The sequence below is a fragment of the Pelmatolapia mariae genome, linkage group LG7 (assembly GCF_036321145.2).
Source record: "Pelmatolapia mariae isolate MD_Pm_ZW linkage group LG7, Pm_UMD_F_2, whole genome shotgun sequence".
NCBI classification, from domain to species: domain Eukaryota; kingdom Metazoa; phylum Chordata; class Actinopteri; order Cichliformes; family Cichlidae; genus Pelmatolapia; species Pelmatolapia mariae.
In genome coordinates this window covers 57,360,597-57,376,983 of record NC_086233.1, presented here as the reverse complement: position 1 = coordinate 57,376,983, position 16,387 = coordinate 57,360,597, and the positions used below count along the sequence as shown (strand labels likewise).

General features: G+C 38.7%; 1 protein-coding gene across 1 annotated transcript in view; it reads left to right on the top strand.

Annotated features, from left to right (window-relative positions):
• Window positions 1–2,855: 2,855 nt before the first annotated feature.
• The window catches only part of banp (BTG3 associated nuclear protein), a 34,987-nt gene continuing 21,455 nt past the window's right edge, over window positions 2,856–16,387 (top strand). Inside the window, exons 1-9 of the mRNA XM_063481185.1 lie at window positions 2,856–3,109; window positions 7,448–7,526; window positions 7,709–7,818; window positions 7,910–8,109; window positions 8,197–8,286; window positions 8,459–8,631; window positions 9,621–9,860; window positions 11,939–12,097; window positions 15,023–15,144. Of these exons, the coding sequence (XP_063337255.1) occupies window positions 7,457–7,526; window positions 7,709–7,818; window positions 7,910–8,109; window positions 8,197–8,286; window positions 8,459–8,631; window positions 9,621–9,860; window positions 11,939–12,097; window positions 15,023–15,144 (1,164 nt within the window). The 5' untranslated portion in view covers window positions 2,856–3,109; window positions 7,448–7,456. The remainder of the gene's footprint in view (window positions 3,110–7,447; window positions 7,527–7,708; window positions 7,819–7,909; window positions 8,110–8,196; window positions 8,287–8,458; window positions 8,632–9,620; window positions 9,861–11,938; window positions 12,098–15,022; window positions 15,145–16,387) is intronic.

Below are 16,387 nucleotides of genomic sequence, written 5' to 3'. Positions count from 1 at the left end.
GTACTGGGATATTTCCATTCACATGGCTGTGGCTAGGTCTAGATAAGGTCAGGCATGCGGTGCATGCCTGAAATGACTTGTGATATGATTTAACCAACCATTATTAGTACAACCAGTGTATACCACCTATCTCCAAGAAATGTCCATTTTTTGAGCTCATCAACTTTGTGTCTTTCTATATTTACCACAAAGATCATTACTATTCTATTCATGTCCTGTAGTATGCTTAAGATCAGAAATTCAAGAATTCCAGAGGTTCTCATTCTCATAATAACCTTAAAAGCAGATATTCATCTCACACTATCTTGGGAGCAACCGACTGCATTGCTGCCCTTGTAGAAAATGTTTAACACTGGTGGTCATGCTGTCTTCATCCATACCTTAACAAGACAATGGTGAACAGCATGTGATAATATCTACTAATAAAATAATATCTCTAGTGCCCTTTTTGGTGCCATTCTCTGCCATTCACTTTCAGGGATGTCAGGGAGGTCAAACTATGAATGAAAGCACATGTTTCAATAAAAGTCCTGTATTTATTTAGTAAAAGCTAAACTAAAGGATAAACCACAATACGAGGTTAATCAGAAGAAAGGACTGAGATGTTTCTGATCACTTGTTTCTAGGAATAATGCAGCATAAGTCATCATTCCTGCAGTTTGTATCTAATATAGACTCATCTAATACCAGCAAACACTTCCTTCAGATGCTGCCATATTCAAAACACCATTAACTAGACATCTGCCACTTAGCCACTTGATGTATGCAGGCGAGTATAATTTTAATCCTTTTGGCCACAATCTACAAACTTTCCCTGATCCTGCCTAAGCTGAGCTTTATGTTCCCATCTTCTAGCGCTTGCTGGATTAGAGGCATTTTGAAAGGTTAAACCTCAACAGCCGGAGCTCTGAAATGCCTACACCCAACAGATATCTCCACCAAGGATTACTCCGAAAACAAGAAAGGCCAAAAAATAAAAAAGGGAAAAAATGACACAACTGAGAAGACACTCGTCTTTTCTAAGAAAGACGGGTGAGCGTCTCCACATTTAATGAAGGCTAAACAATGAACATTCTGGCAGCAACACTCATAATAGTAATCACCGGAGACGACCGCAACACAAAGAAGTACTTGCTCATACAGTAAATCTGTTTCCTGTTCTCTTTCTGACCCTGGATGACAATCTGATATGTTGTCATTCTCTAAATGGACTAGGACATGATGAGGAAAATCGAGGAGGCCCAAACAATGAATAAAACAAAGGATTATATGCATAAAATAACCCAGAAATTAAATAATAAACAAACAAACAGTAGACATTTAACAATAAAATAAGAAAAAGGAAAGGAAATGAGCGAACCATGTATGGTGCATACTGCTTCCAACAGAAAACAAAGTAAGCACACACATCCCCATAAGTTACCAAAATATCCTCTCTGCTTTTTACACTCCAAGTTCTGATTAGATGAGTGACAGTAGGTTAACCTTATATTACCCACTCTTCCAGAGAAGTCTAATACCTGGATGGAGAGAAAGAAGGAGAGTGCAGGACCTTACACAGCAGTATGAAAGATCTAATATTTTTCATCATGACCACTGGAAACTGACACCTTTTTCTAGGCATATGAATCTAAACTTACCAGGTTGAATGAGGAAAGTATTTTTTAGACATATCAGAGGAGATGTATGGCAGAACATTCTCCCATGGTAGCACACTGGTGTGCATATAAGAATATGTTATTTTTAAAATATTTTAGGCAGACATGTACTCCAGCCAGGAACAGCCCTTCTGCATGACCATTCGTACTACGAACTGAACCTCGAGCCTTATCTGCAGATCTGAGTCCTTTTAAACAATGCTATCTAGCTCTACCTATACAGCTCTTAATGATGAAAAGTGCAACCACTGCTATGTGGAGAGTTAATAGACACTTAATCTAGTGATTGTAATAACCTACTATCTGCTGCATTATCTTATTCTTGTATTACCCAGTGGAACAGAAAAATGCCTAAAAACAGTGTGTCAAATCCCTGCCTAGCTGAAAGATGGACTGAGCCTGCCAGTGGCTCCATCTGCTGGTCATTTGCTGCTTTTACTTGTAGCACTCACCACCTCTTCACCACAGTTGTTGAGAGAGTTACATTTTAGTGCAAAGCAATATGCTCTATACTAGATATTGGCATATTCTGTGATATTAATATATAAAATAAAATATATTGTTTGTATAAGTTATTCTTCTCTATCTTGCAACATTTTGCACGTGTTATTTTTGCTCTATAGTTAACGTGTTTATTTGAATATAATAAACACCTCTATATTTACATTGAAGACCAAACAAGTAAATGTAAAACGCTTGATAAAAATACACTTGCGTTTAGCTGACCTTGAATCTTGTAATGTTTCAACTGAATTTGCTTTGTTTTCGTTGTTGTATTTTATCATTTTTGCTAATTATCTGTCTCAGAAATAAACATCAGAGTCATCTACATTGTTAACAATAGTTAGTGGCCTGCTTAATTTCTTGTGCCAAATCATCTACATAAAAGGGCAAATAATGTAGAGGAAAATAAACCCATTTGCTCCAATCACTGGGAAACCAAAATACAAAAATACAGTAATGTATACTCTATAAGGTATCTACTGATGCAAACAAAGACTTGGATTAAATCAAGATAACAAACAATCCTGAGGAGTTGGATTACCATGGATGTAAGAAACGTTTTGTGGACGTTTAAAAATTACAGGATTAAACAAACATGTTATCCCTTTATCCAATCTCGGTGCTTGCCACAGAGGCTGTATTAAGATACTGTGCTTTGGCGCACTTATTTTCATGGGGTATTATGATGAGTAGTCGAATAAACTGTACAATTTAATGGAACTCGGCTTTTTTCAGATTCAGATAAAACAGCTTGAAAAGAAGCCGTCGTGCAGTCTGTGAGTGGCGTCTACAGCGGTGACAAGCGGTCTCCTGCAGACTGAGCTCCCTTGAATGAGCGTTGAGGAAACCTCCGTATGAAGCACACGAAGGCAAGGTCTCATCTCTCGCGAGGAACGACGCCATTATCGGAAACTCTACAAACAACACGAGAATTCACCATTCACACGGTAATATAACCCAATCTTACACGGTACATGTGTTGTGTGCGAGAATGAGGAGAGAAGCTGCATCAAAATCACATTTAATTTAGCGATTGCTTCAGCATTAAACGAATCTTGCATTACGCTCCAAAGGCCTTTAGGCCCAACTAGCATGCTAACTACCACGCTAGCTTAAATAGCGTCTCCTTTAAGTTAGCATGCAAGCTTTCAAATCCGATTTTGTAGCGGCAGCTAACATTAGCTGCTAGTTATGATTCTGCTGACGCTAATTAACTAATGAAAAATAAATAAAATATCTGAAGTACAGTAGTTTTGCACCGTATGTCTAGTCGCATTACATAGATACATGACAAATAGATGCTCCAAGTTTGTTTTCCTCCGTTTATTCGCCTGTGTTTAGCATCGTCAGACCCCCGCCCAGTTAACTAACCAATCTAAAGCTCGTTAGTTGGGCTAGTAGACGTTTACCAGCTCCGTGCCATGTCTTTATATTTGTAAGCTAAACTGTAGTAATTTCGGCTAAGCAGCTAAAGGCTAAAGAAAATTGTCTGAAACAGCTGTGTACGACCGCGTTTCCTTATAGCTAGCCACTATCACAGGTAACGGTAGCCTGCTTTAAAAAAAAGCGCCAGGATCTTTTGCAATTTCAGACCGTTTTACATAGGGCTTAATTTAGTTGAGCCACTCTAAAACTGATTTTCGTTCATTTTATGTTGGACATAGCATTCAAATAAACCCCCTTACATAAATGGTGTATGTCTTCAGTAACAAAGTTTCCTTCGTGTAAGTTTAAGGACAAAGCACACATTTATTATTCTTTTTTAAATTTAAAGTAATGGCGCAAACTATTACTCTTAAACTGCAATCCATGCTTTTGTTAGCCACGTAGAGACGCGCCCACATAAAAATGTCATACTTTGATTATTATTGTAATTTTTCCTTATGCATCTATGCTTTTTTGCCACGTTTGGGAAACGAGGAAATGACTCAGGAAGACAAAGCTGCGAGATCATGACTCTGGATATCATTTCTCATACACACAACATGATTGTTAGTTTATTCGTGGCTGTTATGAGGATATAAGCGTTGTATTTACAATAGATGGATCCTTCTCTCACACATTTTAATTGAGGTGCTGTGCATATCTGGAGTAATAATTTTTTTTTTAATTAATTGTTCCACAAGTGCGCTAAAAATGTTTCCAAAATGTAGGCAAATCACTAAAGCAATTGTTCAGTTATGACAAAAAGACTAAGGAAACCTTGAAAGTAGGCAAACAAAGCAATGCAACAAATGAAAAACAGCAGCTAAAATTCGATGAATTATACAGGATTTTTTTTTTCAATATTTGGCAATGCATAAAGGCTCAAAACAGGACAACTTATCACATGTATTCAAGTGGACTGATACACGGATCAAAAGTTGCAAATACTCTACTGCAACTTGCAAAAATAAATTAGTTTGGAGTGTGTAAGTGCTAGATCTTTATTGGGTTACTGAATTTGACAGTTTTGTGGGAGTTACTTTGTCATTTGTTGTGTAAAGGTAGCTTTTTAATAGTGTAACCCTAACTGTATGAGTATGTATGAGTATTAGGACCACATTAAGAAAAAATATTATCGATCATTTTGAGATTAAAGTCAAAATACTATTATAAGGGGGAGAAATATTATATGTGGCATTACACAAAACAAACTGCCACAGTTGCCATACTCTCTGGGTTAGTGAAACCGTACTTCAGAATCGGTTTTAGTAACAAGGAAGGATATGATTTCTCATCTCCTGATAAGTATAAAGTGATAAGTCAAAAAGATGCTGCAGAAAGATGCATCTGGTCAGATAGAAAAAGACACAAACTAAGAAGAGTTTGTACAAAATTAAATGGCTGGTAATGGACAGATGCAAGGTTGCCAATGGTTTCACTCTTGTCCAATGAAGAGGATGTATGTTGTATCACAGAAGGGCTAATTAATTTGTTTCACTAACTCATCTAAACAAAGGATTTTTGTACAGGGTATAGAAAATATGGCAGTTTGTCTTGACACAACAATGATGATCTCCACGTTTCCACAACTTTATTATTAAAATGATCAACAGTATTGCTTTTCTTTTAATGTGCTCCTAATATTCCGTCGTAGTAACTGCCACTTTGGAGTGTTACTCAGGACACAGGCATTTTTGTAGAGATCTATCTTTTGTTATACAGCCCAGAGTTGTACTTGGTTTAAGAATATGGAGTTCCTGTGTGAGGACAAGAAAAGATAAAACTTAACTAAACATGTCAAACATTTGTACTGGAGGAGAGAACCTTTACTGTTGTACTATTGATAACATAGTGGTTATTATATAAAGATACACTTAATGGAAGAGGACGTTTGAGATTACATAAGTAAACCTTGGGGTGCACACAACACGAATACTGCTAAGGTCAATACTTTAATAACATTATATTAATTTTTTCAAAAATAATGATTAACAGCACACACACAAACGTACCCAACCAAGTATTTGAGCATAAATTGTAGAACATCAGATACAAACACAGTATGTGTCATGAAAACTTGAGACTTAATGTAAAAGATAAAGGTCACGAATGCCTTTTTTGGAAATCCTGTCATGAATACTTGACTTGAGGATGTTGACCACTGCCAGTCAATTGTAACTGAATGTTTCAAATGATGGATTGGTCTGAGAAGCTGAGGCACACTGTATGCTCAAATCACTGCGACTTGCCATGGTGTGACGCATACCCTGATTTGTTGTCTGTTTTACGCGAAATTCGATCATCATTTTGAAAAAATGACCTTTTATATTATGTTCGGTAAGACCTGAAACAAGTGGTTGACTCTATAAATTCAAAATCAAGTAAGCAGCGGGGTAATTTTTCATGCATCTTTTTTTGGGGTTTTGCATTTCTGCTCTGCCAGGGGTAGTAGTTCTTTAGCAGCCAACACAAAGTCAGCTTTTGAGACTAAAGGAATATGGTTGTTATTTATGCAGCATTATTACCTAATCATCAGTTCGTAAACCTTTGGAAAGTGGGTTGTTTATTCCAGTACTGTTTTAACAGTCTTGAGAGGAACACTGCCTCTTTAGTTAAATTGTTTCTCACACTCTGCTACACATGTTATTTAGTGTATTTAGTGAAAGCAGTGTGCATGCAGCTGCAGCTGCAGGCCTCTGTCATCGTCTTCACCCACTGTTTTGTGGTTACCTACATTTTGGCTACTTTAAGAGTCCAATGCACGATACTTCCCTTGCATGCAAAACAGAAGAAAATAGACTTCAAACCGAAGAAGGTGAAGAATGTCAAAGGCAGTTTCACTGCTGCTTACAGTGAAGGGAAATACACACACAGTAGCATTCTTCCTGCAGCCACAGGTGTCTGTGCATGATTTGTTTTAATATACCTTATCGTGGTTTATCTCTGCACGACACTATTACATGGCACTAAAGAGTTTCATTTGCAAAAAGTTGCACATTTTGTGAAGAGATTAAATTAAATTTCAATCCAATTCAATTGAGTGTTATTTAAAATGGTACCATATCACAACAACAGTTGCCTCACAGCACTTTATCTCCACTGATCTCACCTGGACCCACAACAAAAATGCCCTGGTAAAGAAGACCCAAGAGTGGCTGGACTTTCTCTGTTTCCTGAGGCAAAATAACTTGAACCAGAAGCTGCTGCTGGCCTTCTACTGCTCTTCAGTGGAGAGCGTGCCCTCCTACTGCCTGGATGTTTGGTACGCAGGGGCCACTACTGAGAAACCTGTTTGACCTGCTGCCCTCTGGTCGGTGCCTCAGTTGAATCAGGTCGACACCTCCGGATTCACAAACGGCTTCTTCCCCTGGGCTATTCAGACTGTTAACAAAAACTATCCCCCCACACCTCACCAATCTGAACCATCGTCCGAGTAACTCTCATCACTCAGGCCACTCACATACGGACTCTATACTCAGACCAGTTCCTTTCCACTACTTCCAAGCACTCTGTTCTCCAATGTGTGCCTTTCTCTTATATTTGTATATATTCCTCTAATTGGTATATTTCTCCTGTTTATTATTTATTCCTGTTGTCTTACTATTTATATTTTATTCCTGTGCAGTTGGCATGGAGCACCCGTATTTTCAATGTACATGTACAATGACAATTAAGGACTATTCTATTCTATTCTATTCAATAATACAAAGAAAACAGAAATTCCCAACAATCATATTGCCTACTGCTAATGCGTAAATAGAAACAGACATAGCAAAAAGATATTTTAATTTATATAAACATATCAGTAAATGAATATTTTAATGTCTTTTTGAGTTGAACATGTTCTTCCTGCATTTCAGCGGTGAACAATGTCTGAACAAGAACTGAATGAAATTGTGCAAATAACAGTGGAGGACTTTAACCAGGAAAATCGTACTGGTAAGATTCATTTGCAAAAAAAAAAAAGGTCATTAGACTCTTTTTATAATATAAGGTTAGGATTAAGCAGACATTTAGTACTTTTCTCCTGAGTAGAAGTACACCTTCACTCTAGAAGTCAAATCTAACAGGATGGTTTGGTGTGTTGTTTTGAGGGTGTCTTTTCCTTTGATTCATGGCAGACATGATGGACAATCATGAAGATGATGAAGAAAGGTCTCAGAAGAAAAGAAGGAAATTAAGCAACGGCCAGGAGAATAACAATAGCAATCAAGATATCGCTCTTATTAAGGTAGCAGCTCTTTACAAACCATATACTGTTTACTGGTTATACATTTATGTGTAGTTGGTAGAGCTTAATTTTGCTTTTGAATTTTTTTCAGAACTTGTTGGTATCATTCACTGGATCAATCAGCCAGCGGCTGGAGGGAATTGAGTCAAAGCTACAGTCTCTGGATGCTGCATGCAAAAACCTTGCACGCAAACTGGATAGCATGGCACCCTGTGCCAGAAGTCCCATTCAGGTTCCTATGGTTGCAGGATCCCCTCAAGGGGCCACTCAGACTTGGAACAAAGTGCGATGGTAAGCTCTTAATGTTGGTCACCAGTCAGGCAGGCAGGTTAAAAGTTCAACGAAAATGAAAATGAAAACTATTTGTTTTGCTCTCAGTGTTGTCCCACAAACAAATGTTATTGTGAGCAGTGAACCGCCGAAGCCCTCAAGTCCGGAAGACACTCCTCTGGAGAACCTGCTTAGCAAGTGAGTGGCACACTTATTATACTGTATGTTATATCTGTCCAAACACACCACCACACAAGTTATGTCAAGCTACTGCCTTATCACAATTTTTCAGTTGAGCTAATAGTCTGAGTGTACCTATTCTGTTTTTCTGGCCAAACAAGATCTGTCAGGGCGTTGTGTTTCTTTGCAGCACAGTGACCAGGAGGCGACACAACACCATCCTAGTAAAGGTCCCTGGCCCCGAAGAGAGTCAAGAGGAACAGGAGAGTGGCTCAGAGGCCAGCGATTGTGTTTCCAACGGTGGTCAATCAAGCAATGCACAGAAAGGCCAAAATGTCACTCTCATCACACTCAATGCAGAAGGTATGACCACGCTGGGGAAGAGGCACAGAAAGGCACATATCTTTAGTTTCTTCTTAAAATTAGAAAAGGACAAGTATATTACTTACATAGAGCCATAGGTTGTTTTTAATGCCCATGTTACTCATTTTCAAACTTACTTCTGCCATGTGTTCAAGCCTTTTTTTTTTCTTTTTTTTTGTCTTTCAAAATGACTTCCTGATCTTTGGCGACTTCACAGCAAAAGCCTCAACAATGTCACATCAGCAGTCCCACTAATAGCAAAAACAATTATGCACTAAAAGTACACAGTGTTCAACATGTTCAACTCTCTAAAGGAAAAGTCAGTTGCAGTAAATTACCCCCTGACATTTTTAGACCTCTCAGTAATTGATTTTGAATGTTTTGTTCAGTTTTTAGTTGTTTAATGTGGCTAACGTGACTCTTTCCATTAATCTCCATATTAAATAGATGGCAAACTGTGCTGATGTGTGTTAATTTCCCTGTTTTTCTGCCTCAGATGCTGTTAGGCATTATTCATGCCTTCAGTTGCGTTACTGTGTTTTTCTGTCTGAAACCAAGAGAAAATAGTTAACTATGCAAACTTAAATGAAATCCACATTGTCCCATTGTTGTGCTTGTTGATTGGATAATTTTTATGGGATCTGAATTTCTTGGTCACCTTCAAAGGCAAACTATTATTCATTCATTTGCAACTTTGGGTTACCATTATAAAAATTTCTGTTAGTCAGCAAGTTAGATGTTACCATATGCCTAATGCACTGGTCATGTGGTTTACTTAATAGCTAGCATACACTGTAACCAAACAGCCAAACCACATATTCTGGTTTTTTATAACAGTTATACTAAGTTTTACACAAATTCACTCACTTCCTTTTTACTACCACATGGGGGTGCTGTCGTATTATATCAATTATCTCACTGGCTGTTGCTGTAAAATATTTCTCAATCTGTGCAACTCTTTGAAGAGCCGTTCCTCCTCTGTTCTTTAGATGATTATCCAGCCGGCACCTGGTTAGGAGATGAGAACAACCCAGAGATGCGAGTTCGCTGTCCAATATCTCCAGCTGATATGCTTCATATCAGCACAAACTGTCGTACAGCAGAGAAAATGGCGCTGACGCTGCTGGACTACCTATTCCACCGTGAGGTCCAGGCCATGTCAAATCTCTCTGGGCAGGGCAAACATGGAAAGAAGCAGCTGGACCCACTTATGATCTACGGCATCCGCTGTGAGTCTTGATAACATAACCATCTAATACTGGTAATTTTTGGGGGACTGTTTGTTTTTGACAGAGTAGTGGTAGGTCTGGTAGTGAACATACTTCCATGACAAGCTATTTGACATGCTATTTGTGACCCCAAATTCACATTTTAAATTTGGGGTCAGAGTTTGATGGAAAGGTTGCCAAACCATGTAGAGAGACCGTAACATTTTATTTGTAGGCTGCTGGTACTGATACATTTTCAGAAAGTATTAGGAGTTTAGGGCTTCATACTAGCATGGGCTGTGAAATATGTTCTTTGGGAGGGTTTGTAAAGTTAGCCCCTGTCAAGTGCACAGAGAGCATCTGGTAACTACTATTTACCTCTTGGTTTCTTATATACTAATAATTTCACTCTGTCAGGGTTTGACTTTTTCAGTTTTTGATTTTAAGTAATAAATGAACTCTCTGAGACCTTTCCACATTTCGTCCCCATTCTAGTACAAAGCAGCACTGAATAAAACACAGAAAATAGACTGCACTCTGTATTCCCAAGACGGGTTACAACAACATCCATTCATCATTGCACACATGCATTAATGTGCAACACATTTCAGAACATACCAGACTCTAAATGACAAGCACATGTCTGGTAGAAAGATCTTAATGGAGTCACTCTCAGTGCAAAAAACTCTTTGATTCTTGATTAAGTGGAGTCAGGGTTAAACTGGTAGGCAGATAGATATTTATGAAAGGCCTGTGACAAAAATATTTATTTATATAGCTATAGGCCCTTCTTACAGTGTTAAAAGGGTCTCAGTTATCTGCAACCTATGCTCCAGAGTTCTGTTTATACCCACTGTATCCCCCATTGGTGCAAGTAGACATAAGCAGAATTAATATTCTTTGTGAACTGCATGTAAGATGGTCAAATAGTCAGAAATCCCCTCCTCCCACACCTTGTCCAGTTGGCTAGGGGATGTCTTGGTAACCTTTTGCTGTAAGTTTCTGGAAAAGGCAAAACAAAAAAAGATCCAACAATCACAACCTTGTCACACCATGACTGGCCAGCTGTACTGAGGTAAGAAAGAAGTATCCCCACAGCACACACCATCATGCCTTTTTGCTGCCTTGTAGTTTGGCTGATCAGACTCTATTTCCTCTCAACAGCATGGGTGTGTAGCTACATGTAGATTTGTTCAGGCCAAAGAGAGTGTAAAAGGTAAATATTGCTTCTGGGATGAAAAAGTCAAACCAAACCCAGTGTCTTAAACCTGCATTCTATCTTTGGGCTGCCAGGGGGCGATATATGTGGCTCCCGTTCTATGAAAGTCTTTTGGGGAAATGACCCTCTGCCCTGATCTCTGTTAACACTTCTCTGAGAAGTTTATAGGCTTGCTCAGTCATTTTGAGCTATGCTATATAAAGTGTTATCTAAAATAGGGAGGATTTCCAGGGTATGTTCATTTGCTAATGAGGAAGAGTGATGTCACTGAAGTATGAGCCATTATTTGTTCTATGTATGGTTCCCATTCAGGGGAGAACAACAAAAAAGAAAGGACAATTTACCTTAACTACACAGTAACTACCAATTGCAAATCAGGGGCTTTTACACAGCAGATGTGTAAAATTTGTATGAATATGGTGTGCCGTTCACATCGAGCACACAGTTTCAGCAGGATGAATCTGCAGTATTACATTTTTTGGATCAAGTGCAATTTTATTTATTTAGGTATTCATTAACCCCCCCTCCCTATTTTTTGCATGTGGATCTGAAAAATTCCTAATGTTTTTTTTAAGCATTCAGTGTGTCAAGGCCTTTATTGCAAAGTAGTCTCATAAGAGAGTATAAGCTATATGACTGTATTCTTCTAAAAAGTTAAGAATTAAGCCTTAAGTAATGAGGAATCTGCTCATGCTCTTGCCACCAGTTGAATGTGTTAATATTTAAGTGTGCAGAAATTCACCAAAGCTAAAAGCAAAATATTTTATTCCCATCAGTACTGAAAGAGACTGAACGAGACAAATGAAGTAAGGAATATTTCCCTAATTTTAGGTTGTTAATTTAAGCCTTAGGTAACATTGACCTCTTCGTGCTCCCGCAGGCCACTTATTCCACAAATTTGGCATCACCGAATCAGACTGGTACCGGATCAAGCAGAGCATTGACTCAAAGTGTCGCACTGCTTGGAGACGCAAGCAACGTGGTCAGAGTCTGGCAGTCAAGAGCTTCTCTAAACGAACACCTCGCAACACAGTCACAGGTAAAGTATAGGTTTTTTACCAGAGGTTTGTAACTAAGTATAAATGTTTCTAACATCACTAGTACACGTTCATTTGTCTTAATGTGGAGATAAATTTAGCTAGTTTTCTGTAATTATTCTCTGATCAAAGTAGAGCCAAAATTGTAAAAATAAACTGCAGCAGAAGGAGACATCTGTTGCACACTCTTTGTTTTTATTTATAGGCCAGTTAGAAAACTAGTTTTCTGTTTGTCAGTGTCAGTGGGGCAGAAAGTGAAACCACTGGATTCATCTTTAAAAGAGCTCTGCAGTCACACAATCTCGATTTGTAAATACTGGTGATGGCCACAGTATGTCTGAGCAAAATTATGAGGTCACGTTTGGTTTGAGGACGGGTCAACAGATGGACTAAGCCAGTTGTTCTCTGTAAATATGCATGCATTTTTATTTGGTGAGTAATAAACCCACCCTCTGTGACTTGTTCCACGCACATTCTCCATGCAGATTCTGGATGATGCTTGGAGCTTGTTATTTGGTTGCTATTATTTATATCACATCAAAGAGTTCATTTGGGCACACCTACCTTATTTTCAAAATGTTTTAAATTAATTGCACCTGCTAATATTTAGGATTTTCACCAAGTTCCTGGAATGGCAATATGTAGATGCTAGACATTTTGCAGGTCCTTGGCTACATTTTGTAACGGTGTCCAAACTCATAGTGGGGACATCTTTGTTTTGTTTTTTTTTTAATCTGTGATTTTCTTGTGTCTCTTTGAAGTGAATCTTCTTTTCTCTTTTCTGTTCAATCCATCTTTTTAACTAATCACCATTTGACCTACTCTTAGTGTTATTGCATTCAGGCAATGTTGACTTTTTGTAGGACTGCACACAAGTGCATCCATCCATCCATCCATCCATATTTTCTACTTCTTATCTGGCGCTGGGTTGTAGGGGTAGCAGTTTAAGCACAGAAGCACAGTCTCCTTCTCCCCAGCCATCTCCTCCAGTTCATTCAAGGCCTTCCTAGGCCAGCCAAGAGGTGTAATCACCCCAGTGTTCCAGCGAATAGGCATCCTTATCACATGCCTAAACCACCTCTACTGGCCTTTCGATCTATCCTTTCAGTGTATAGAGTACTTTACTCTGAGTCTGTCCAAAGTGACTGAACTTCTCACCCTATTGCTAAGGGGCCAGCCACCCTTCAGGGGAAGTTTTATTTTTGTCACTTTTATCTGTGATCTTGTTATTTTGTTCACTACCCAGAACTCGTATAGACTTAAACTCCTTTGCATCCTTTACACCCTCGAGTATCCTCCAAAGGATAAAGAGTTCTTTGACCAGGAGGAAAACTGGTTTGTTCTTCCTGAATCCAAGGTTTGACTAACGGATGGACTCTCCTTTCTAGTACGCTGGCATAGACTTTCTTAGGGAACGATAGAGCAGTGCTTTCTTCTTTTGACTCACCTCATGGTTTGCCAGAATCAATTCAAGGCCAACTGAAAGACTTGTTCCATGGCCTCATCAAACTCCTCTCTTACCGAAGTTTTTGCTTCAGCTGCTGCCAGAGCCACACTCTCCTTGGCCTGTCGGTACCTGTCGGCAGTGGTTAGAGTCCCACAGGCTAATGAAGCCTCATATAGCCCCTCAGCTTGACTGCTCCAAATCATGTCCACCGTGTGGTTTGGGGGTTGCCATCACGACAGCCAATGTCATCAACCAGCGAGTGCACTGGTTAAGGGCAATACAAACGGATGAATATATGGGACCATGAATCCCACTTCAGTGTTTTGCAGGAGCAAAGATATTTGGGGCAAATATTAGTAGGCAAATTTGGGAATCCAAAATTGAGAATTGAAAAAACACTACTATTTTAATGGTTTTGGATAGATAGCCTTATTTGCAGCAAAGGGTAAATTAAATCAATTTCCACATATTTTTTTAAACTGCTTTTTGGAAGGAGTGAAAACAGTCAACAACCACAGTGACACAGAGTACCTTACTTCATCTTATTTTATCAGCTACATGAAAGCCATTTCAAGACCGGAACCCAAAAGCAGTTTCTGCAGATGGTTGTAATCTGCACACAATGCCTGCAGTCCTTCCCTCCCTGTGAGTCAAAACCTCTCACCTCTGACCAGAGAAATGTAAGACTGCAGGGGAAACCCAAATAACCCATGAGCACAAATTAGGGGTGGGTTGTCAGGCCCCGCCTTTATGAGCCACAAACACCCCAGAGTGTACAATGAAAAATATTAGTTGCGAATGCATCCAATAACATACATCACAAACACAAATTAGTCATTTTGTATAAATCAGAACTGGAATATTTAATAATCAATTATCATGTAGAGTCCAAAATTTCCCAAGCAACAGTTCTTCCTCATGTTGCAAACAAAAAGTAGAAAGGTGTGATTTATGCCTTTATGTTTACACATATAAATAAAAAGGAATTTCTTCATTTTCATGCTTAAAAAAGCAATCCGACTACTTTTCTTATTAATGTCACTTCTTGTAAATAGCTCTTTTATTACTTTATATTTAAACATTGAAAACGAGAAAGTGATATTTTATTTTGCGGCCAGGCTCCACTTTGGATGAGGGTACTGATATCTATTTGACATCTCTGTAGATGCTGTTGTGCATTTCCGTGGGATGATGGCCAGGTCTGGGTCAGGGTTTCAGACTGCTGTTCTGATAACGAACCCCAGACCCTGTGTTTGGCTGCTACACCATGAATCTGTTTGATGATTCTCTGGAGTCTTTAATGTATATTTAAGTGTCTGATACATTTTAAACACAGTAATATTCTGTGGATGGCCTAGGATGATCCAGAATTTCTTATTAGAATTTGGTTATATATCCTGGAATCCATTGAAAGCTATTTCTCACCTGTTTTTACTGTATACATGAGTGCATCATTAATCTTATTGCTTTTCTTATCTAGAGGAAGGAATCACAGAAGAAACGGCTCACATTGAGACTGCCACTCAACAAACCTTGCACTATACATTGGCCAATCAGCAGGTCCAGTTCCACCGTATTGGTGAAGATGGACAAGTTCAGGTGGTGAGTGTCAGATTTTTTATTCCCAACTCTCTTTGAATTCATAAGAAAACATTTTTATTGATTGGCAAACACAACAGAAGAAAATCTTTCTGCTCATATCTCTGTTCTTTTCTTTGTCATGTGTGTACTTCATCTAAGAGGCCCTCAGAGCTGAGTTCATAGTGTACTAGAATGGGTCACACCACCCACTACAATTACCCATACAGCATTCTGGAGGAATAGTGCAAATTATGTCAGTGAACCAGTGACTCATGGGATGTACATGAACAGATGCTATGGTCAGAGGTTGCGTTCAGGCCCAGTACAGTGTTATAGGTAGGCGGATAGAGGAAGTGACTGGATCTTTTATTTCCCTCAGCTCTGAAATCACCCAGAATAGATGATCAGAGTTAGATACCAAGAGTCACAATGTCAACATATTCAGAGTCCTGATGGGTTATTCAAGAAGGAACTAATTTATATTTTCTTTTTCTAGTGTTAAAAGTTCATTTGTACAGACACATGGTTTGATAAGCCTATGTGAATACAGTGTGATGAGTATTTCTGCTTTTTCTGGTTTGATACATGATACATGATGCATAGTTTTGGCAGTACTCGTGACAGACCACTTCCCTGGGAAGGGAACAAATAGATGATAAAAAAATAGAGGGTAGACAGGCAGGAAGTGCTTTCAGGGAAAGGTGGGAGAGAAAGATTGTCAGGAGTTCTCCCTACTTGCCTGCCTGAGTAAGATTGTGCAAGTAATGGTCTCAAGGATTGGCATTGTTGAGTGAGAGAGGGATTGCAACACCTTCTCAATATGATAACTTAGTCCTGTAGGGAAGACCATCCAACCTTACATCTGAGTATTAAAGACTGCAGCTGAGCCTAAAATTTATTAGTACTCCTAATGCAGTAGGAGAAATTAATACTTGCAAAGAGTGATTGAGCATTGCAACCATCATTCCATAGTAACTCAATGTAATTTGTCATCATCAAATTACATTACCCAAAATAGAGCAGCTTAGTTGATTAGCAAATAATTTGATTAGATTAGCCTTTATTGTGTCTCCCTTGGGAGAAATATACCTTGGACAAGCCAGGGAAACATGTCGTGTAAGCTAGCAGATGCATACAAACTCTAATTTACAATTCCATCTATTAGCATTCTGTAATTTTAATTAATAATGGCAGTAGAGAAAATTTAAAGCTATTTAACTTACAGTTTGGTACCCTGTACCTTTTTTCCTGAGGGCATCAACTC